A 24,464-nucleotide genomic window follows, 5' to 3' on the forward strand; every position below is an offset into this window, starting at 1 on the left:
AAAAAAACCAACAGATCGGTTTCATCCTTTTGCTTCCGTTTTTCCACCAGTTTATGTCCTTTACTGTCCGTTTGTGTCCTTTTTTATTTTTGTCTGGCTACTTCCTGGTTGCTCACACTCCTTCTGAGCATGCTCAGAAGTAATAATGGATTAAAAACGGATTGAAAAAAATGGATGCAAACAGATGACATTAAAGGCTCATCTGTCTCCCATAGACTTCAGTGTTAAAGTTATTATATCCGTTTCTCTTGTGTTTTTTTTTTTTTTGATGGGGTAAAAAAATACTGCATGCACCGTCTATTTTCCTGTAAAAAAAAAAAAAAAAAAACAGAATAGAAACCGATCCTTTTACATATGCTTGCAAAAAGGCTTGAAGGGATTTTATTAACGGACATGACTTAAAGGAGCCAGACGTCAATGTGAACGAGCCCTTTTCAGGACACTCCAATATTGCTTAAAGAAGTACTCCGCCCATAGACATCTTATCCCCTATCCAAAGGATAGAGGATAAGGTGTCTGATCATGGGAATCCCGCTACTGGGGACCCCCGCAATCTCCCTGCTGCACCCGACATTCGTTTAGAATGTCGAGTGCAGCGCCGAAGGCTCGTGACATCATGGCCACGCTCATGATGTTATGGTCACGCCCCCTCAATGCAAGTCTATGGGAGGCGGCGTGACAGATGTCACGCCCCCTCCCATAGACTTGCATCGAGGGGGCATGGCCATGATGTCACGAGTATGGTGTGGCCGTGACATCACGAGCCCCGCCCCGCATCGCCAGTCATCCGGCATGGAGCGAAGTTTGCTCCGTGCTCTGGATGTCTGGGGTGCCACTGGATGGATAGGGGATTTGCTGTCTGGGGGAGGAGTACCCCTTTAAAGTCTGCCACATTGGCCACGGCACATGGAAGCAATTTTACCCCAGCTGCAACATGGGAGCAAAGCCTGGAGGTCTCAGCAGGATGTGATCAGATTATTATTAGAAAAAGTTTCTTCAAGGTGGCCGTACACTTACAAGGCGTAGTGGTGCCATATCTTAACGAGTCTGAGGTTAATAGTTTGTTCTTCAGGCTTCTCCTTCCCACTCCTTGTGCCCCAATCAGAATCAGGGTCTTTCTTCGAAAAGGGGGCATCTTGGCAACCTCTTCATATATGAGAAGTTCATGGCGGTCAAACTCTGCAGAGTAGAAAGTTATCATGGTTACCAATGTGCATACCACTGACCCCAGACTGTAAACCACATGGAGAAGACAGTGCTGGGACATGAACCACATCTCTCCTTCTGGAGGACACAGTGTGCCCATGCATTATATGGTAGTACACATCCATTTAATGATGTCATGCTTCTTTTCCCCTGTGTGGCAGTGCCCTATGATTACCTATTCTTGGGATCTCTTCTCACAATATTAATTTGTCAAAAAAGTATAATATGGAGGTCTGGATGGTCTTTGCTTAAAACTAGGCATTATGTATAACTAGCTGTGAAAAGATCCATATTTTAATATTTGCCTCTGGATATTTCAGACATCTGTGTATGTACAAATTTTGGATCACTTTGAATATTCGAGAAATTTTTACCTGCATTTTTGGTGGTCACATACATGATCCTCTTCTTTTTCTTTCCTCCCATACTCCCACATAGGGCACCTAGGAACAATTTTTACATAAAGCAAACACAAGACATTCCATGGCATGTCTGCTAACCTTTTACCTTGTGGAATGAATGGGATTTATGAGGTTAAACAAACTGTTTTTGCCCGGAAACAGTGCCACTTTCGTCCTCAGGCTATGTCTGTTATTGCAGTTTAGCCTTATTAAATTGAATTAACCTAAGCTGCAAAACCAGACATATTCCAAGGAGAAGAGTGGTTCTGTTTCTAGAAAATGTAAATCCTTATTTTTTTAACCTCATACAACCCATTGGTATTAAAATGACACACCAACACAAGGTATAAGCTACTCACTAGAATTTGGGCCTAGCTCACCATCTCTTTTAACAAAGGCTTTTCTCTTTTCCTCCAATAACTGACTAGGAATGAGTCCAGCGGATCCCCCCTTCACAAGGCATGCCTAAGAGAGAAACACGAAATTAGGAATAAAAACTGGATTAGAGATATATATCAAATACATATATACATTGTAAATACGGTGTGAATGGGATTTTTATGTAGTGATACTAATATATCATGTGATAAAATTTGGTCCTCAGATACTAACTTAAAGGACTATAGCTACTGGGAGGATTAAAGGGGCTGTCTTGTTTGGAAAAGACATTAAGGACTCAGCGTTTTTCCGTTTTTGCATTTTCATTTTTTCCTCATCACCTTCTAAAAATCATAACGCTTTCAATTTTGCACATAAAATTCCATATGATGGCTTATTTTTTGTGCCACCAATTCTACTTTGCAGTGACAAAATTCATTGTGCGACAAAATTGAAGAAAAAATTTAATTTTGCAAATTTTGGGGGCTTCCGTTTCTACGCAGTGCATTTTTCAATAAAAATGACACCTTCTCTATATTTTGTAGGTCCATACGATTAAAATGATCCCCTACTTATATAGGTTGGATTTTGTATTACTTAAAAAAAAAAATCATAACTACATGCAGGAAAATGTATATGTAAAAAATTCTCATCTTCTAACCCCTATAACTTTTTTACTTTTCCATGTACGGGCCGGTATGGGGCTCATTTTTTGCGCCGTGATCTAAAGTTTGTATCTGTATCTTTTTTGTGTTGATCGGACTTTTTGATCGGTTTTTATTCATTTTTTCATTATATAAAAAGTGACCAAAAAGACGCTATGTTGGACTTTGGAATTTTTTTGCGTGTACGCAATTGACCATGTGGTTTAATTAACGATATATTTTTATAGTTCGGACATTTCCGCACGTGGCGATACCATACATGTTTACTTTTATTTACAGTTTTTTTTTTTTATGGGAAAAGGGGGGTGATTCAAACTTTTATTAGGGACGGGGTTAAATGACCTTTGTTAACTTCTTTTTTCCCACTTTTTTTTGCAGTGTTATAGCTCCCATAGGGACCTATAACACTGCACACACTGATCTCCTATGCTGATCCCTGCAAAGCCATAGCTTTGCATGGATCATCGAGATAGGGGCTCAATTGCTCAAGCCTGTAGCTCAGGTTTGGAGCAATCAAACGCCGATCAGACGCGACGGAGCAAGGTAAGGGGGTCTCCGCTCGCATCCTAGCTGATCGGGACATCACGATTTTATCACGATGTCCCGATCAGCCCAACTGAGCTGCCGGGAAGTGTTTACTTTCACTTTCAGATGCTGCGGTCAACTTTGATCGCCGCGTCTGAAGGGTTAATAGCGCGCGGCACAACGATCAGTGCCGCGTGCTGTTAGCACAGGGTCCCGGCTATCATTAGCAGCCGGGACCGACCCGGTGTGATGCGGGGAGTCACGGTGTGACCCCATTTTAAACACTGGGACCGGGCTCAGGGCGTACAGGTACGCCCTACGTCCTTAAGAGGTTAAATACAAAATAAAGATGGTGTCTTGCTCTGGAGGAACAGATAAGTCCATGTAGCACATGGACGGTTCATTGATTTTAGTAGAAATTGTGTAATACTTTAGGTCTCCTCCGGGAGTGCTGTAGGGGAAACAACTGCTGTGAATTCTCCAAAAAAGATTGCAGCTAATCACAGGGAGTCACAGCACTGGGATTTTTCTAACAAATAGAGACTTCCTCGAATGGACAACTGCTTTAAGAAAAGCAACATAAATATATACTTGTCTATGGACTGACAGGATACATCTCATGTCTATGAATAAAATGTGATAAGTGACAAATCTTTTCCTACTTTACCACTTGCAATGGTGATCTGAAAAACACGTCAACTGATGTGTAGAGTGCCCTCAATACAGCTGGAGAACTTCATGTGCTTAGTTATGTCTCACGTCTCACCTGCCACCAGTTGGGGTCCTCCTGGTTGACAATCTGCAGAAGGTCACCTGCTCGGAAAGCCAAACCTGCTTCCTTACATGGAATCAAACTGTCATTGGAGGGTTCATAGCTGAAGTGGCATTTCACAAATACCTAAAAAATATTAACACCATGTTAGTCCTGATAACTACATTGAGAAAACATTTATTAATCAAATTCTAAATGGAAAGAAGTTGCAAAACCAGACACAGCCCATGGGCAAGGGCAGCACTGTTTGTAGAAAAAAAATATATATACAGTGACCTCCCGACCTACGATGGCCCCAACATACGATCATTTCAACATACGATGGCCTCTCAGAGGCAGCATCAACATACGATGCTTTTGTATGTCGGGGCCATCGCATAAACGGCTGTCCGGCAGCGCAGACTGCTTCAGCTGCCACCGGATAGCCGTTTACGGTGCCCCGTGTGGTCCGCTGACGATCACTTACCTGTCCTCGGGGCTCCGGCGCATCCTCTTCGGGATCCCCTGCATCGTCGGCGATCTCCATCGTTGTCATCACGTCGCTGCGCACGCCGTCCTGTCATCCAATAGGAGCAGCGTGCGTAACGATGTGACGGCGGCGACGGAGAGCGAGGATGCCGGGGAAGCTGAGACCTTGCCGGAGCATCGGGGACACCACGGGGACGCGGCGACAGCGATGGAAGGCGACATCCAGGGCAGCGGTGAAGAGCGGTGACAGTCCGGAGCGGCGGGGACACGTGAGTATAACCTCCAATACCAGTGGTCTACAACATGCGGACCTCCAGATGTTGCAAAACTACAACTCTTAGCATGCCCAGACAGCCGTTTACGGTGCCCCGCCTGGGCCGCTGACGATCACTTACCTGTCCTAGGGGCTCCGGCACGTCCTCTTCAGGATCCCCTGCATCGCCAGCGCTCTCCTTCGTCGTCATCACATCGCTGCGCATGCCGTCCTGTCATCCAATAGGAGCGGCGTGCGTAGCGACGTGATGGCGGCGACGGAGAGCGACATTCCCAGGCAGCAGAGACCTTCCCGGAGCGTCGGGGACACCACAGGGATGCGGCGACAGCGACGGAGGGCGACATCCAGGGCAGCGGTGACGGTCCGGAGCGGCGGGGACACGTGAGTATAACCTCGAATACCAGTGGTCTTTAACCTGCGGACCTCCAGATGTTGCAAAACTACAACTCCCAGCATGCCCGGACAGCCGTTGGCTGTCCGGGCATGCTGGGTGTTGTAGTTTTGCAACATCTAGAGGTCCGCAGGTTGTAGATCACTGTCCTATATTTTACATTGCACAGATCCCTCAACATCCGATGGTTTCAACAAACGATGGTCCATTTGGAACGGATTACCATCGTATGTTGAGGGACCACTGTACATGTAAAATCCTTTTAACTTAAGAAAGTCAGCAAACTCCCGGCATGCCATTAGACTCGAATTTAATACTTTCAACCACTTCCCAAAGATGACAACTAATTTATTTTGTACTTGAGAAGGAAACAAGACTATCTGGAGATAATCCATGCAAGCACAGGGAGAACATACAAACAGGAGGAGGAGGTTTGTTACAGTGTGTCACCCCAGTAGTAAGGAGATTACATGAGGAGGAGGTTTGTTACAGTGTGACATCCCAATAGTAAGGTGATTACATGAGGAGAATGTTTGTTACAGTGTGTCACCGCAGTAGTAAGGAGATTAAATGAGGGGGTTTGTTACAGTGTGTCACCCCAGTAGTAAGGAGATTACATGAGGAGGAGGTTTGTTACAGTGTGTCACCCCAGTAGTAAGGAGATTACATGAGGAGGTTTGTTACAGTGTGTCACCCCTGTAGTAAGGAGATTACATGAGGAGGAGGTTTGTTACAGTGTGTCACCCCAGTAGTAAGGAGATTACATGAGGAGGAGGTTTGTTACAGTGTGTCACTCCAGTAGTAAGGAGATTACATGAGGAGGTTTGTTACAGTGTGACACCCCAGTAGTAAGGTGATTACATGAGAAGGTTTGTTACAGCGTGACACCCCAGTAGTAAGGAGATTACATGAGGGGGTTTGTTACAGTGTGTCACCCCAGTAGTAAGGAGATTACATGAGGAGGGGGTTTGTTACAGTGTGTCATTCCAGTAGTAAAGAGATTACACGAGGAGGGGGTTTCTACAGTGTGTCACCCCAGTAGTAAGGAGATTACATAAGGAGTAGGTTTGTTACAGTGTGTCACCCCAGTAGTAAGGTGATTACATGAGGAGGACGTTTGTTACAGTGTGTCACCCCAGTAGTAAGGTGATTACATGAGGAGGAGGTTTGTTACAGTGTGTTACCCCAGTAGTAAGGAGATTACATGAGGAGGAGGTTTGTTACAGTGTGACACCCCAGTAGTAAGGTGATTATATGAGGAGGAGGTTTGTTACAGTGTGTCACCGCAGTTGTAAGGAGATTACATGAGGAGGAGGTTTGTTACAGTGTGTCACTCCAGTAGTAAGGAGATTACATGAGGAGGAGGTTTGTTACAGTGTGACACCCCAGTAGTAAGGTGATTACATGAGGAGGAGGTTTGTTACAGTGTGTCACCGCAGTAGTAAGGAGATTACATGAGGAGGTTTGTTACAGTGTGTCACCACAGTAGTAAGGAGATTACATGAGGAGGAGGTTTGTTACAGTGTGTCACCCCAGTAGTAAGGTGATTACATGAGGAGGAGGTTTGTTACAGTGTGTCACCCCAGTAGTAAGGAGATTATATGAGGAGGAGGTTTGTTACAGTGTGTCACTCCAGTAGTAAGGAGATTACATGAGGAGGTTTGTTACAGTGTAACACCCCAGTAGTAAGGTGATTACATGAGGAGTTGGTATGTTACAATGTGTCACCGCAGTAGTAAGGAGATTACATGAGGAGGTTTGTTACAGTGTGACACACCAGTAGTAAAGAGATTACATCAGGAGGAGGTTTGTTACAGTGTGTCACCCCAGTAGTAAGGAGATCACATGAGGAGGAGGTTTGTTACAGTGTGTCACCCCAGTAGTAAAGAGATTACATGAGGAGGAGGTTTGTTACAGTGTGTCACCCCAGTAATAAGGAGATTACATGAGGAGGAGGTGTGTTACAGTGTTTCACCCCAGTAGTAAGATAATTTCATGAGGAGTTGGTATGTTACAGTGTGTCACCCCAGAAGTAAGGAGATTACATGAAGAGGAGGTTTGCTACAGTGTGTCACCACAGTAGTAAGGAGATTACATGAGGAGGAGGTTTGTTACAGTGTGTCACCCCAGTAGTAAGGTGATTACATGAGGAGGAGGTTTGTTACAGTGTGTCACCCGAGTAGTAAGTAGATTACATGAGGAGGTTTGTTACAGTGTGACACCCCATTAGTAAGGTGATTACATGAGGAGGAGGTTTGTTACAGTGTGTCCCCCCAGTAGTAAAGAGATTACATGATGAGGAGGTTTGTTACAGTGTGTCACCCCAGTAATAAGGAGATTACATGAGGAGGAGGTTTGTTACAGTGTTTCACCCCAGTAGTAAGATAATTTCATGAGGAGTTGGTATGTTACAGTGTGTCACCCCAGTAGTAAGGAAATTACATGAAGAGGAGGTTTGTTACAGTGTGTCACCCCAGTAGTAAGGAGATTACATGAAGAGGAGGTTTGTTACAGTGTGTCACCCAAGTAGTAAAGAGATTACATGAGGAGGGGGTTTGTTACAGTGTTATCAGTGTGTGACCCCAGTAGTAAGGAGATTACATGAGGAGGAGGTTTGTTACAGTGTGTCACTCCAGTAGTAAAGAGATTACATGAGGAGGGGGTTTGTTACAATGTGTCACCCCAGTAGTAAGGTGATTACATGAGGAGGAGGTTTGTTACAGTGTGTCACCCCAGTAGTAAGTAGATTACATGAGGAGGTTTGTTACAGTGTGACACCCCATTAGTAAGGTGATTACATGAGGAGGAGGTTTGTTACAGTGTGTCCCCCCAGTAGTAAAGAGATTACATGATGAGGAGGTTTGTTACAGTGTGTCACCCCAGTAATAAGGAGATTACATGAGGAGGAGGTTTGTTACAGTGTTTCACCCCAGTAGTAAGATAATTTCATGAGGAGTTGGTATGTTACAGTGTGTCACCCCAGTAGTAAGGAAATTACATGAAGAGGAGGTTTGTTACAGTGTGTCACCCCAGTAGTGAGGAGATTACATGAAGAGGAGGTTTGTTACAGTGTGTCACCCCAGTAGTAAGGTGGAGCCAATGGGCGGCGTCAAGGGGAAGCAAAATTAGCTTTCGCCTAGGGTGGCAAAAATCCTTGCACCAGGCCTACATACAAACCCCATGCAAATATTGCCCTTTGTGGGATTTGAACCCAGGACACCAGCACTGCACAACAACAGTATTAACCACTAAACCACCATTAAAAATAAAAACATTCAGTCACCATCATCAGGTCAGTGGGGGTTCAACTTTTGGCCTCCCCGAGAAGACTGTGGCCTCTTTTGCCAGGCATATCTCTGTACATTCAGTAGCAGGTATCGTAGCTCATCCCATTTACTTCAGTGGGAAGAACTGCAATACCAGGTACATGTTCCACATCTAATGATCGCAACATAGTTGGTACTCGCCCCCTCTCGTCTCAGAAAGGTATACTTCTAAGATGTGTACAAGGAGGAAGTGAAGTGCTGGGAAGCCAGACATGGTAAGGCTGGGTTCACATCACGTTTTTGCAATACAGTTTCCCCATCAGGTTTTTGATAAAAAATGGATTCCTCAAAACCTTTCTTAACTGTACCAAAATGCGTGTACAAATTTTAACATGTATACGGTTGAAAGTCATATACGGTTTTAAAAAAATGATGTCCGGTTGCATCTGTTTTTAAGAAAAAAAAAAGGTATACATTTTTAACTTTTCACTCCATTATGAATAAAGTTTTACTTGTTTGATTGAAATTCCAAGAAAGAAACTGGGCAAAGTCAAAAAACGGATGGTGAAAACCGGATGGAACCGTACGCACATACGGTTCTGTATGGTTCCCATTGACTCCTATATTAAAAAAAAAAACATGTACATTTCTATACTGTTTTTCAACCGGACCAAAAACAGTGGTAGACTATGGTTTTGGGTACGGGAAAAAAACTGACAAAACTGTACAGGATGCAAAACAGACACAACCTGATGTATCTTTTGGCATACGGTTTTCAATGGAGAGTCAATGCATATGGTTTTCAATACGGTTCTGTACGGTTTTCAAATTGAAAACGTATACAGGAACTGTACTGCAAAAACGTGATGTGAACCCAGCCCAATACATTTTCTGCTTGGACAACCCCTTATATCAGCTGGGGAAGTATGACCCCAATAGGTGTGATACTGATGGCTTATCCTAGGATAGGTCATTAGCATAAAAGTCCCTTGAATGTGGCTGACCATACATAAGAAAATTGCTGATGTTTCTAGAAAAAAAGAGGATTCCTTTTACTCTAAATCTCTTTCACATAGTATTGGAACTAGTCTCTCTTGTTTGGTACCTGGCGTAGAGGGTGTTGCTCTTGATAGCTCGGCAGTATTTTCAGCACCACACTCCCGCTAGCTTCTCGGAGCAATTCTTGCAGGGCCTGCGGGTCACTTCCCACTTCGCGACCATTCACCTCTCTTATGACATCTCCCACGTGTAGAAGACCTTGCTGGTCGATCACGCCACCATGCAAAATCCTGGCAATCACCAGTTCACCCCCTTCCACACGGAAAGTCACTCCCTGTTGGACAGGAGACAACTAGGCAGTGACAAAGCTAAGACATAAGCACAAGTCCTGGTAATAATAATGGGAAATACCCTGGCCATTTTGCTTTCCAATTTACCAAATGTTCTCCGGCATTCTTTCTTACTCCCACCATACGCACTGCATCAGGGGGAACTGGCTGGTTGCTCAGAGTGGGGTCCAGGAGAGGACTGGCAGGAGGGGTCTCATAATTTTTGGATGCCACAGAATCATGAGTCTGTAAGAGAGACTGGAGTAGAGGGAACATAGATACAATGTGAATGATGATCTCACTAGTTATCTTCTTAATAGTTGGGTGCTTAATAGATGGACTTCATTAAAGCTAAAGGGTTCTGTTTGGTGCTGCTGGACCAGTATAATTTTTGGTGTTATACCAAATTTAGGTAGAAGCTTGAGGGCCAAATAGGTGTATATGAGCACCAAAGGGATTCATAACATAGAGCCAGAACATGCTGCTACTCTGGGTCCCTAGAAGAGAGAGGACTCAACCTTGGTTGCCACTGGATGGTAACAACCTCCTTATGACTCCCCTGTTCAGAGGAAATTTATTGTTAACAATCAAGGGGGCAAACAGGGTCATCAGGCAGGAGGGGCAAACAAACACAAGGCAGTTCTGTCATCGGTAGTAAAACCTGACACTCTTTTTCAGAGGAGCCCCTCTTTCTTTTGTCCTATGTCTATAGCTTTCTACTTCTGTTCTCCTTGGATCTGTCAAAGGCATCTCCACTCTCTAGAACGCAATCACTCTAGGTCATGGATCACTGATTCAGACAGTTACATCAATTTAGAAATATTCAATGCAGCAGTAAATATAGTATCTTATAGCTAATAAAATTTGGAAAAAATGTTTCATTTAACTCTATACCCTACCTGGAAATGAGGTTCTTGTAGGATCTTCTGCAACTCAGCTGCTGCTCCACTTTGGTCTCTTACACCAGCCATGTCCTGGAGAATCTCCTGCACCAGCTGTAGGTTGTTCTCTCTCACAGCTTCCAGCCTGGTCTCTTCCATACGTTCATGAGCCTATGGTGAAGATAAAACTATTACATCAGCCTCTGCGTGCTAACAGGAATGTTTCGATTCACTGACAGCAGACAGAGGTCTTAAAAATGGCGAGGAATTCTAACACAATATTAGAAAGTTGTAGACTTCTTTGCTTAAAACCAGAAAACTAATTTAAACTCATATCCATGCATAGTTATTTCAAAGAAATGAATTACCATTGGACTCTCCATGATCCCTTTAAGGAAGATAAGGTCCAGATCGGAGGATGGAGGGAGATCAAATGTATGCATGACTTGCTGCATGGCTGAAAGGTAGGAGAGAGGGAAAATCTCAAGACGTATTCTCATGAAAGAGCCCAGTAAAGAACTTTAAAGTGACACAACAAAAGCATTAGAGACACTGATGGGAACATTTCTTTAAGAATTATCTTTAAGATGTTGGACACAGACCCCCATCTATACTGACCACAACCCCCCCCCCCCATCTATACCGACCAGAGACCAAAACAAGACCCCTCAGCTATACAGATTAGACCACCCCATCTATACAGGCCATAGATCAAACCCTTCTTCTAAACAAACCCACGACCTTAAACTTCTATCTATACAGATCCCAGACCAGTCCCCCAATTTATACTGATCCCAGACCCCACAATCTAAACAGCCATCAGACCAGACCACATCTATACAGCCCACGTACCAGACTCCATCTATACAGAGCATAGACCAAATCCCCATCTATACAGCCCACATGCCAGACCCCATCTATACAGACCCCAGACCAGATCGCCATAGCTATACAGAGCCCAGACCTGAACCCTCCATCTATACAGCCTGCAGAGCAAATTCCTACTCATACAATCAAGACCCCTCAACTATGTAGACCAGACCACCCCATCTATACAGACCACAGACCAGACCCTCCTTCTAAACAGACCCACAACCTAAACCTTCTTGTGGTGTCAGACGGGATAATGTGTAAATAACCATTTTGTGACGCCAGGGTGTGGTTGACCTATACACCACCTGAGGTAGGCCAGCTTCACCTGTCCCAGGCACAGGGCAAGTAATCACTCTGACGCAAGGTTACGGTTTTCTGGCTTGCTTTACTGAGGTTGGAAAGATGGTACAATCTGTGACAGCTCATATTAGCGTGAAGGAGTTGCAGGGTGAACTCTGGGAAGCTTATCGGCTTGCTGGGACTTGATTGTGCTGTGTATAATTAACTGGACTGGTATGCAGTCGACGCTATACTTTAGGGACTTGGACTTAACTAACTTGCTGGACTTGACTTGTATTATATCCCCAAGACTGTAGGCTTATCGCAAGGCTTTTACTTTCACCTGGGTAATGGGGTTAACTTGTAGTAGATGCGTGGTTGCTGGATTAGGCCTCAGGCCTCCTTTCAGATCCACCTTACAGACAGACTTCACTCCCCACCAAACTGTATCTCAGCAACAAGAGCACTAAGAGAGTGAGCTAAACCCTGACCTCACTATATATGGGAGGAATTTAGAGAGATCTCATTGGCTGGATAAGTCACATGTTCACCACTGCATACTCCCCTTAACAACAAGGTCCTTGACAACAACCCTTATGTAACATTACATTATTTACTGCATTATGGAGAGTTTTAAGTAGAGTGGGCCCAAGACAGACATTGAAGCACCATCTGCCACACAGGATGGGCAGGAGTACAGGAGAACACGTGATTCTGTACTGGGTCACCACATTCTATCTATACAGATCCCAAACCAGACCCCCAATTTATACAGATCCCAAACCCCCAGACACGATCACCATATCTATACAGACCCCAGACTTGAACCCTTCATCTATACAGACCCTAGACCAGACAATCCATCTATAAAGATCTCAGTCCAGACCTTCCATTGATACACACTTGTGATAGCCTGGGGGGATGTAGAGTATGGGGAGTGTAGCTGTGCGGTGACTAAAGGGTGCTTGTTAACCCTTGCTATTAGTGATGCCAGGGTAAGGGCTCCTCAGTAACGATGTCCTACCGCCACCCTTCCCAAGAGCGATCGGGAGGTAGATAATAATGGAATGTCCAAAACCGGAGAGTTTTCTAAAACAGTTGTAACTTTTACTGAAGATTTTATGCAAGCTTCATATCCGGAACAGTTGCTATACATGCAAGCTTTCTTTGGAGATTGACAAAGGTTGGGACTTTAGCAATTTAGAGTCTTTAGGATAATATGCTGTCCTGTTCCACTGGATTTAGGGGATTTAGTTGCGGTCCAGTAGTCACGCTAGCTTTAGCGGGGGTAGTTTAGAACTCACGGTTTAAGTTCCGCTGAGACAGGTAGGTTTTCAGGCCTAGCGTGTCTTTGCAAGTTGCGCAGATCCGTCCTGCTAGTCCGGCATCCACGAAAGCAGCAACCCAAGAGAGCGATAATTGGCTACAGCTCCCTTATATGGGCAGGGGTTGGACTAGTGCTAATTGGTCCAATCCTTGTGTCAATCACCATTACAAAGGATTATGGGTAACACGTGACCCAAGGACCTCCAAAGGTCCTGCAACATACCATAAAGGATACTAACATGGTCACATGACCGAAGGTCCTGCGACGCTAAACAAGGTAAGTACTGTACATTATATTAAATATACATTATTACCAAATATATACATGTATTAACAGTATAGAATTAGAGTAGAGGAGAGGCGACCAAGGGCTGTCCCATCTGAGGGATCCCACCTGAGCGTAGTTACTCTGACTTTGGGGACCTCTAAACTAGGTACGGTATGCAATACGGTACCAGGACACCACACACTACTAACCAGACCCCTTATTAATACACATCACATACTAGACCCCTTTCTATAAACAGCCCAAACCAAGCACCCTTACTATTACACCCCAGACCAACTATTTATCCTTTTAACATATTGGCAGGAACGGGATGAGGTCCACTTAACGAACACAGAAAATAAACTATGGACATTCAAGAATACCTATTAAAACCCTATGAGCTCCATACTATTGTGGTAAACTTGGGGGATGAAGCCTTGTGGGGTGTAGGGTAGTTAGGGTGTTGCTGTTCAGAATACTAAAGGGCGCTGTTAACCCTTGTCACTCGTGATGCCAGGGTGAGGGTTAAATACTGTAATCTTGATAGGCCTATTGCCACCCTTCCCAAGAGCAATAGGTGATGCAGAAATAAAGGATTGTCCACAACCACTGTTAACTGAAAACTTGCTGGAACTTTTACTGAAGAATTTCTGTACATGCAGCAATAGTAACAGTCCAGATAACAGAGTCTCTACAGATATAGCTGAGCAGCGATTGACAGTTGGTTGGGATCAGATAAGCTCAATTTAGCTTCTTAGAGATTTGGTAGCATAGATCCACTGGATTTAGGGGAGTAATTAGGTCCAGTGATCTTGCAGTGAGTAGCGGGGCATTGCTTAGTATATCTGCTTTGATATAGGCCAAGGCCACAAGGCTTTGGCCTAGTAAATCGTCTTGTAAGCTGCGGAGGTCCTACCTCTTCCAGAGTCAGCAACCCAAGAAAGCGATCAAAATGGCGCAGCTCCTTTATATGGGCAGGGGCCGGCAGTTTTGGATTGGTCCATAACAACTGTCACTCACCGTTACATTGCATTGTGGGTGAACACGTCATGGGAACCTCCAAAGGTCCTGTAGCAAAACCATAGAGTTCTAGTCCTAATCACGTGACCCGCAGGTCCTGCTACGCTGAACAGGCAGGCAATTACATATATACACATTTATACTTATATTTATAAGAACTTCTATACAATCATAGACTAACTGAGGGATGACAAGGGGATAACTACAGGAGAGGGACCCCAACTTTCCTAGGGACTCTTACTATGGGGACCTCTACAAAGGTAACGTATGAAATACTGTACCGGGACACCACACTATCAGCAGGACATTCTTAAGAGGAAGTATAAACCTCAAGAAGAAACAGATTAGGTATAAGGTTGTGGTAGAAGGTTTCTGGGTCATGATAGGATTGTGTAGGTCAGTGTTTCCCAACCAGGGGGCCTCCAGCTGTTGCAAAACTACAACTCCCAGCATGCCCGGACAGCCGCTGGCTGTCCGGGCATGCTGGGAGTTGTAGTTTCGCAACAGCTAGAGGCACCCTGGTTGGGTAACATTGGGGGTAGGTCATAATATGGATGATGATGTTAGGCGGAAATTATGTGAAGAAGTTACCTTCCTTTGGTGAACTGGATTCCTCTGTAGACCCCATGGAGGACACCCACTTAGGCTGCCTCGTTCCTATCAAGCTTTTCTTCCACAGTGTCCCCTTCTCTGCTCCTCGGCTGCTCCCTCCCTATTCTATTCCTGCTATAACTCCTTTTTCTCTTGCCTCGCCTCTGTTTCCATCCCTGCCCTTCTCTTCGTGTCACTGTCACATCAGTCTGACCGAATTAGGGTCAGAAGCCGCGCCTGGCAAGAGCATCATTATGACCCTGAGACAGGGGACGCAGCACCCATGGAAACCATCTTATATAACAGCCAAACACAACATTTCTGTATATGTTACACAGGGCTAATAACAAATACTAATACTTAACCAGTCGAAGCGCATGGCAAAAACCATGCAACCAACTGGTTGGCCCAGGCCAAAGGTGCAAATACTATGGGCTGGAAGGGCGGGGGGCAACGAAGGGAGTTTTCTGCATTAGTGGATGCAAATCCCACTAGCCTGATATTGTATTACTGCAAGACCCCTTTAAGGCTCGGCGCTTTGAACATCACTCTCTAGTTTCCATAGTAACCTGGGGATTACACAAGATGGGTACCAGCCTGGATGCTGCGATGATTAACCCTTCCATCACCCAAGCGCCATATTCTCCAGTAACAGCATAACATCCTTTTACATTCCGTGCTGTAGTATCAGCATTGCTATACATTGCAGCCCCCACTCCACGGGTAGAGACATCATATCGGAATACATCGGGGGGATGATATTCTAGATCTGCATCTGCCCGACTACAGGAAGCGAATCGTATAGTAAGAGTGTGATATAGTAAGGCTGTAATATAGTAAGCCAGCAAATGCAACAATTAAATAGGGCACATTCATGTATGAGGGGGTCTATCTCCGCCTCCTGCATAAGGCGCATGGGGGGCGGGGGGGTGTTGGACGTCATGCACCGAGGCCGCACAAAGTGACATTCACACAGAAAGCAGAAGAGAGGAAAGAAGAGATCATCGTAACAAGCTACAGAAAGACAGGAAGCCATGGGCAGCGACACCGGGGAAGGATACAAATAAAAGGGGACTAGAAAGATAGATATGTAATAGATAGATAGATATGAGATAGATAGATAGATATGAGATAGATAGATAGATATGAGATATATAGATAGATAGATATGAGATCGATAGATAGATAGATAGATAGATATGAGATAGATAGATATGATATAGATAGATAGATAGATAGATATGAGATAGATAGATAGATAGATAGATATGAGATATATAGATAGATAGATATGAGATAGATAGATAGATAGATAGATATGAGATAGATAGATAGATATGAGATAGATAGATATGAGATAGATAGATAGATGAATATGAGATAGATAGATAGATATGAGATAGATAGATAGATAGATAGATAGATAGATAGATAGATAGATTTGAGATAGAAAGATATGAGATAGATAGATATGAGATAGATAGATATGAGATAGATAGATAGATAGATATGAGATAGATAGATAGATAGATAGATAGATAGATATGAGATAGATAGATATGAGATAGATAGATAGATAGATATGAGATAGATATGAGATTGATAGATAGATAGATATGAGATAGATATGCGATAGATAGATAGATAGATATGAGATAGATAGATATGAGATAGATAGATAGATAGATACAGGGGTCAAGTCCTGAGGAAAAAAGTGTGGGAACTCACGCATGATTTCCACTCAAGGGCTGGTCCTGCAGGACTCCTTCAAATGGGAACAGTGTTCCTGCTCTGGAAAAAGTGCAGGAACTCCATTCCTGTGCGTTCCTGCATGACTTGAGCCCTGGATAGATAGATAGATAGATAGATAGATAGATTGATAGATAGATAGATAGATAGATAGATAGATATGAGATAGATGGATAGATATGAGATAGATAGATATGAGATAGATAGATAGATAGATATAAGATAGATGATAGATAGATAGATAGATAGATAGATAGATAGATAGATAGATAGATATGAGATAGATAGATAGATATAAGATAGATGATAGATAGATATGAGATAGATAGATAGATATGAGATAGATAGACAGACATATATATATATATATATATATATATATATATATATATTGTATAGATAGATAAATAAATAGATGATAGATAGATATAATATAGATAGATAAATAGACATTATATACATAGCCAGACAGATTAAATGCATTTGGAAAGTCTTCTTTTTTTACATTTTGTCATGTTGTGCTAAAATTAACTAAATTCAATTTTCTCCATTATTCTGCCCTCAATACTCCGTAATAACAAAGTGAAAATAGAATGTTAGAAATCTTTGCTAATTTATTGAAAATGGAAAACTAAAATCTTGTATTGACATAAGTATTCAGACCCTTTACTCAGTATTTAGGTGAAGCCCCTTTGGCAGAGATTCCAGCCTTCAGTCTTCTTGGGGAAGATACCACAAGGTTTACACACCCGGATTTAGGAATTTTCGGCCATTCTTCTCTGAAGATCCTCTCAAGCTGTGTAAGGTTGGATGGGGACCGTAGGTGGAAGCCATTTTTAGGTCTCTCTAGAGACATTTTTGTTGGGTTCATGTTAAGGCTCAGGCTGGGTCACCCAAGGATATTCACAGAGCTGTGCTTAGGGTCATTCATGGCAGAGATGTCTTTGCCATTGAGCATCCCTTGGCCTGTGAATAGGGCAGCAGGTTTAAGGGGGCAGCACTTCATGCTGTGGCCTGGCCCTTTGAGTGAACTCACAACAGAATTATCCGTAGCTGGTCATTATGCTGTAGATGTGATTGATCGCACCATGTTCTGTGTATAGAGGCGAGATCCACAGTAATTCTGCAACTAAATCAGTGGAACGCATTCAGTATTTGCTGCATATTTGTGATGTTGTCTAAATTTATACTTTCGCAGAATTAGCTAGTTTATAAAAATCTCCCCCATTGTCTTGTTGGAAGGTAAATCTTCAGAGTAGTCTGAGGTCCAGAGTGTTGGGGTTTAATAAGTAGGAATATCTCTGTACTTTGCTCCATTCAGCTTTCCCTCAACCCTGACCAGTCTCCCTGTCTCAGCTCTGCACAAACAACCCCTGAGCATAATGCTGCCCCCTCTATGCTCCACTGTGGGGTGGGGATGAGCAGTGCCTGGTTTCTTCCAGACATGATGCCTAAAATTGTGGCCAAAAAGTTTACTTTTTCTTTTATCAGACCGGAGAATCTTGTTTCTCACAGTCTGAGAGTTTTGTTATTTTTATTTTATTTTTTTTGCAAACTACAGATGCGCTTTTATGTGACTTTTACTTAAAGGAGAACTCTGGGATATGAAACATGCCCTATCCTAAGGATAGAGGATAAGTTTTAGATTGCGGGGGTTCCGACCACTGGGGCCCCCTGTGATCTTCCATACGTGGCCCTCGGCTCTTTGCCGAAATAGCACGTTTCGACCAATGCATTACGCAGTGGCTGACACACCCCCTCAATACATTTCTGTGGCAGAGGCAGAGACTGACGAATGCAGCTCTCAGGCTTTGCCATAGAGATGCATTGAGGGGGCGTGTCAGCTGCCGCATCATGCGGTGGTTGGACACGCCCCCTGGCTGCTGACTGCCGGGACCCCGTATAGGAGGTCGCAGGGGCCCCAGCTGTCAGACACCCCACGATATGAAACTTATCCCCTATCCTTAGGATAGGGGATACGTTTTCTTATCCCGGAGTACTCCTTTAAAAGAGGCTTCTTTTTGGTCACTCTGCCATAAAGTCCAGATTGTGATGGCTGCAGTGATGGTTGGCCTTCTGGAAGTTTCTCCCATCGGCACACAGCATCTTTGTAGTTCAGTCAGAGTGGCCATTGGGTTGTTAGTCACCTGTCTTATCAAAGTCCTTCTCCTCTGATTCCTTAGTTTGGTGAAATGGACAGCTCCAGGAAGAGTCCTAATTGTTCCAGTCTTCTTCCATGTAACAATTATGGAGGCCAATGTGCTCTTGGGAACATTCAGTGCAGTAGAATGTTTTGTATCCTTCTCCAGATCTGTGCCTTCACACAATCCTCTCTCTGAGCTCTACTGGCAGTTATCTCCACCTCATGGCTTGGCTTTTGCTTGGCTGTGCATTATCAGCTCTGAGACCTTCTACAGAGCTGTGTCTTTTCATTTCATGCCTGATCAGCTGAATTTAACACAGGTGACACAGGTAACACAGGTTTAGAAACATCTCAGAGATGATCAAGAGAAATTGCCCATGTATAAAGGGGTATTCCAGGATTTTTTTTTATTTGATTATGCTACAGGGGCTGTAAAGTTAGTGTAGTTCATAATATAGTGTCTATACCTGTGTGTGACGGTTTTCTCACAATTCTTCCTTGATTTTCTGTGTATTGAGGGGGTGTGTCAGCCACTGCGTAAGCTCCTGGGAGCTTGAGAAAGGCTGCAAGTGGGCAGCCGAAACGTTGCTATGCCATTGGGCTAAATAAATCCACCATCTTTTCACTGCATTTGGAGTGCTGCAAATTTTTTTGCTTAGATAGATATGAGATAGATAGATAGATAGATAAATAAACAAATAGATATGAGATAGATGATAGATAGATAGATAGATAGGAGATAGATATGAGATAGATAGATAGATAGATAGGAGATAGATAGATATGAGATAGATAGATAGATAGATAGGAGATAGATAGATAGATATGATATAGATAGATAGATAGATAGATAGATAGATAGATAGATAGGCAATAGTGTATGGGGTGCATATAAAAGGGGACTAGATGGATGGGTCCCTTTTACCATAGGTGCAACTGGTGGACCTGCACAGGGAACCGTTGACTGCCCACTGAAACAGCAGTATGATGTTCAACTTTATCTGCATCCTAAGGGAAGTTAAAGGAGTACTCTGGGGGTACAAAAACTAAGGATAAGGGATAAGTGTCAGATCACTATCTCCCGTACGGGGCCCCAGTTCTCCTCATGAATTGGGTGTCTTCGACCACCGCACGACATGCCCCCTCAAGGCAGCTCTATAGAGGAACCGGAGATTGATGAATACCGCGCACCTCCCCACCCATAGAGCCGCATTGAGGGGACGTGTCGAATGCCGATTTGTGCAATGGTCGAACATGTCCCATTCAGGAGGAGAGCCGGGATCCCTTACAGGAGATACTGGGGGGGGGGGGGGGGGGGGGGGTCTAGCGGTCGGACACTTATCCTCTATAGTTAGGATAGGGGATAAGCTTTTGTATCCCAGAGTACCCCTTTAAAGTTAAAAAAAAAAACCTCTGGTGGTTCAGGGAACCATCAGTCCCTTGTCTTACCTGAAGAAGGAAGAGGGCACTGCTTAAACTAAAGGGCGGTGGAACTGAGAGCAATTGGCTCTGTACCTCGCTGCTTGTTCAATAGGCACAAGAGGTCGATAACGCACTTGCCCGTGGCCTTCAAGAACAAGTGGCAACGCTTCAGACATTTGGGGTTACATGTCTGTTAAGTCCTGTCTTCTGCTAATTCCACACCTATTAGCATCTGTAACTTACCAGAGTCAGATTCGATGGATGGGACAGGCATTGAGGACCCGGCAGCTATAAAAGATACAGGCCAGATTGTATCTTGGGAAATTATCAAAGAGAGAACTGAAGAGTAACAGGAGACTCCTAGGAGTAAAGAGAATTATTGACACGTTAAGCCATTTATTACTTTGGATTAGATAAAAATGTAGTTGCTATTGGTGCTGAGAACCTAAGGGACTGTAAAAAAAAAAGAAAAAACAGCACCACTTTCGTCCCGAGACAATATCTGGTATTGCAACTTAGCCCCAATCTAATTCACTGGGCTGAGGTGTAATACAAGACATGGCCTCTTATTTGCCAACTTTTAAGGAGAAATGTAATGAAGAAATTTTAAATCCAGAACATTCTTTTCTTATGCCCACCAGTTTATATTGGATATGCCCCCAAATTGTGGCATCTGAATCACAAATAGTGCAAATGAGATGGCCCTCAAAATGAATACCCCCATAAACAAATACAGACCACACATCATACCCTGTCTATACTGATCCAGCCCAGCTCTTTAAACAAACCCTAGTCCAGGTCCCCATCTACTTAGACCTTCTACTAGACCCCATTTACACAGATCCTATACCAGATCCCCAATTCTATACAGTCCCCAGACCAGACACCTATCTATACAGACCCAAGACATAAACCTTTTATCTATACAGTTCCTAGACAAGATCCCACAATCTATATAAACCCCTAGCCAGACCCCACAATCTATTCAGACCTTATACCAGACCCCTTCATCTATACAGACCCCAGACCAGACAACCATATTATAGACCCCAGGCCATAACCCAATCTATAGACTCCAGACAAGACCTTTCCATCTATACAACACTGATCTCTTATCTATACAGACCTCAGATTTAACTCCACATCTAGACAAACCCCAGAACAAACCCAACATTTATACAGAACCCCGAACCAGATCCTCCATTCATATAGACCCCAAAGTAGACTCTCAATCTTTAGAGATAGCAGACTAGATTATACAAATCTTATTGTGATGGTCAAATAAACTACAAGGTAGTGCAATGACATATGGAAATACTCTACATACAGCAAGGCCTCCAATCAACTGGTGCCAGAAAGTTAAACAGATTTGTAAATTACTTCTATTTAAAAATCTTAATCCTTCCAGTATTTATCAGTTGCTGTATAATTCAGAGAAAGTTCTTTTCTTTTTGAATTTCTTTCCAGTCTGACCACAGTGCTCTCTGCTGACACCTCTGTCCATGTCAGGAACTGTCCAGAGCAGGAGAGGTTTGCTATGGAGATATGTTCTGACTCTGGACAGTTCCTGACATGGACAGAGGTGTCAGCAGAGAGCACTGTAGTCAGACAGAAAAGAAATTCAAAAAGAACAGAACTTCCTCTGTAGTATAAAGCAGATGATAAGTACTGGAAGGATTAAGATTTTTAAATAGAAGTAAATAACAAATCTGTTTAACTTTCTGGCACCAGTTGATTAAAAAAAAAAAAAATGTTTTCCACTGGAGTACCCTCAAAGTTAGCCCCTATCCACAGGATTGATGAAGGCCTAACTGCTGGGACCCGCATCGATCATGAGAATGGAGATCAATTGTCCCCTGAGCGAATGGAGCAGCAGCGCACAACCTCGCCACTTCTCCGTTTACTCTCTATGGGACTTCCGAACATAGCCAACAGCACCACTCGGCAATGTATGAAAGTTCACTAGAAAAGCATGCATAATGCCCTTCCATAACTTTTAACCTTGGGATATACTTTTGAGAGGCCATCGTATGTCAAAATGATCGTATGTTGGGGCCACCGTAGGTCGGGGGGTCACTGTATATGGTGGCCTTTTGATCCTTCCCAGTTGGCAGATGTCAAGGGAGGGTTGGGAAGCCACCATTAGTTGGTTGGCCGATCGCAATAATCAATGGGTTTGGCCAACATGAATGTATATAGCCAGCATAAGAGAAGATGTTCTGGAGTTGTGGTTTCATGTAGAATACAAGTATTTAGTAAGAAGAATTTTTTGGATAAGATATAAAAAATAACTAAATAAACAAACAAACAAAAACATTACCCGCAGCTTCTTTCTGGCAATGAAATGGCTGATAACAGGAAAGAACAGATTACAGATTACATTAGACTAAACAACATATGTGTATCAGATAGATATCAGGTTTAGCCTCTCATATTTTATGATTCTGGATAACCGGATGCAGTGATAATGGTGAGATTTGTGCGAGTGACCGCCATCGCCTTATAACCCCGGGGATCAGCTCATATGTATACCGCTACACTTACTACTCACTGATAGCAGATGGCCGCGGACTTTATCAGTAACACCATATAACATATACGTAACAGGTGACGGTGACACGGCGGAGCAGCTAAGTGAAAGTAAAGAGGACATTACATATTTACACATCAAATCTAACATGAGCACATGGTACGTACACATTTATAACCATCCGGATGACAATGGGCCACAATCACACAATGTCCATGGCTGGTATTGTCATCCGTACAGAAAATCGGCACATTTTTATGAAAAAAACTCTTACATTTTTCAGTCATTTTGTGTCAAAAAAGAGCTTGTAATTTGCACCTATAGTCCTTTTACTACAGAGTTCAATATAATTTAACAGCAAAGGGAGAAAAACATTTTTATCAGTAAAACACAGGATTAAAACTGTGCAAAAATAAATTGTGCCATATTTATCAATCTGAGACAAAAAATTTGTTGTAGACAGATAGGAACCAATCACAGCTCAGCTTTTATTTTTCAAATGGTTCTGGGAAAATGAAAAATTAGCTGTAATTGGTTTCTATCAGTCTATGACAAAAATCAGACACGTTTGTCTTAGATAGATTAATCTGAACTGTTGTGTGAACATGGCCTTAGAAATATAGTGGGATACAAACAATATCAGTATATCTACACTATGATAATAGATAGATAGATAGATAGATAGATAGATGTGAGATAGATAGATAGATATGAGATAGATAGATAAATAGATAGATAGATATGAGATAGATAGATATGAGATAGATAGATATGAGATAGATAGATCTGAGATAGGTAGATAGATAGATAGATCTGAGATAGGTAGATAGATAGATATGAGATTGATAGATAGATAGATAGATAGATAGATAGATATGAGATGGATAGATAGATAGATATGAGATAGATAGATAGATAGATAGATAGATAAATAGATATATGATAGATGATAGATAGATATATAGATAGATGTGAGACAGATAGATAGATATATAAATAGGAAATAAATAGATATGAGATAGATAGATACGAGTTAGATAGATAGATATGAGATAGATAGATCTGAGATGGAGTGATAGATATATATGAGATAGATAGATAGATAGATAGATAAATATGAGATAGATAGATCTGAGATGGATAGATAGATATGAGATAGATAGATATGTGATAGATAGATAGATAGATAGATATGAGATAGATAGATCTGAGATGGATAGGTAGATATGAGATAGATAGATAGACATGACATATATAGATATGAGAGCGATAGATAGATAAGAGATAGATATGAAATAGATAGATAGATAGATACGAGATAGATAGACAGAGATATGAGAGAAATAGTGATATAGATAGATATCAGAATAGGCTTGATGAAGGCCACGTGAGGTGGCCGAAACGTCGCATATTCACTTTGTGATTAATAAAGCCACTAATAATCACTACCAGGGAGTGCTGCCGTGTATCTATCTGCTAGATATCAGAATAGATAGATATAAAAGAGGTAGATATTAGATGACAGATATGAAATAGATATATTAAATTGAACTAAAGATAAAAGATGATAGACAAATAAATAAATAGAGATAGATGACATATATAACATAAATATACAGTATACATGTAATCATACATATACATTAACATAGTATTAATATAAACTATCATACATATGTACGCATACAAATGTGTACACACATACACT

General features: G+C 42.6%; 1 protein-coding gene across 5 annotated transcripts in view; it reads right to left on the minus strand.

The window, feature by feature from the left end:
• The window catches only part of MPP2 (MAGUK p55 scaffold protein 2), a 32,568-nt gene that overhangs the window by 7,536 nt on the left and 568 nt on the right, over window positions 1–24,464 (minus strand). The window contains exons 2-11 of one of the 5 annotated variants that reach the window (XM_056549318.1): window positions 22,547–22,574; window positions 20,470–20,586; window positions 10,924–11,012; window positions 10,574–10,726; window positions 9,783–9,932; window positions 9,452–9,679; window positions 3,942–4,073; window positions 1,967–2,072; window positions 1,581–1,649; window positions 1,018–1,179 (exon numbers count right to left, since the gene is read on the minus strand). In XM_056549318.1, the coding sequence (XP_056405293.1) occupies window positions 1,018–1,179; window positions 1,581–1,649; window positions 1,967–2,072; window positions 3,942–4,073; window positions 9,452–9,679; window positions 9,783–9,932; window positions 10,574–10,726; window positions 10,924–11,012; window positions 20,470–20,500 (1,120 nt within the window). In that variant the 5' untranslated portion in view covers window positions 20,501–20,586; window positions 22,547–22,574. Of the gene's footprint in view, window positions 1–1,017; window positions 1,180–1,580; window positions 1,650–1,966; window positions 2,073–3,941; window positions 4,074–9,451; window positions 9,680–9,782; window positions 9,933–10,573; window positions 10,727–10,923; window positions 11,013–12,050; window positions 12,145–14,912; window positions 15,432–20,469; window positions 20,587–22,546; window positions 22,575–24,464 lie in introns of those variants that run through there. The other 4 variants (XM_056549316.1, XM_056549315.1, XM_056549317.1 and 1 more) reach the window with 4 other exon arrangements.

Source organism: Hyla sarda, chromosome 12 (genome assembly GCF_029499605.1).
Source record: "Hyla sarda isolate aHylSar1 chromosome 12, aHylSar1.hap1, whole genome shotgun sequence".
NCBI lineage: Eukaryota > Metazoa > Chordata > Amphibia > Anura > Hylidae > Hyla > Hyla sarda.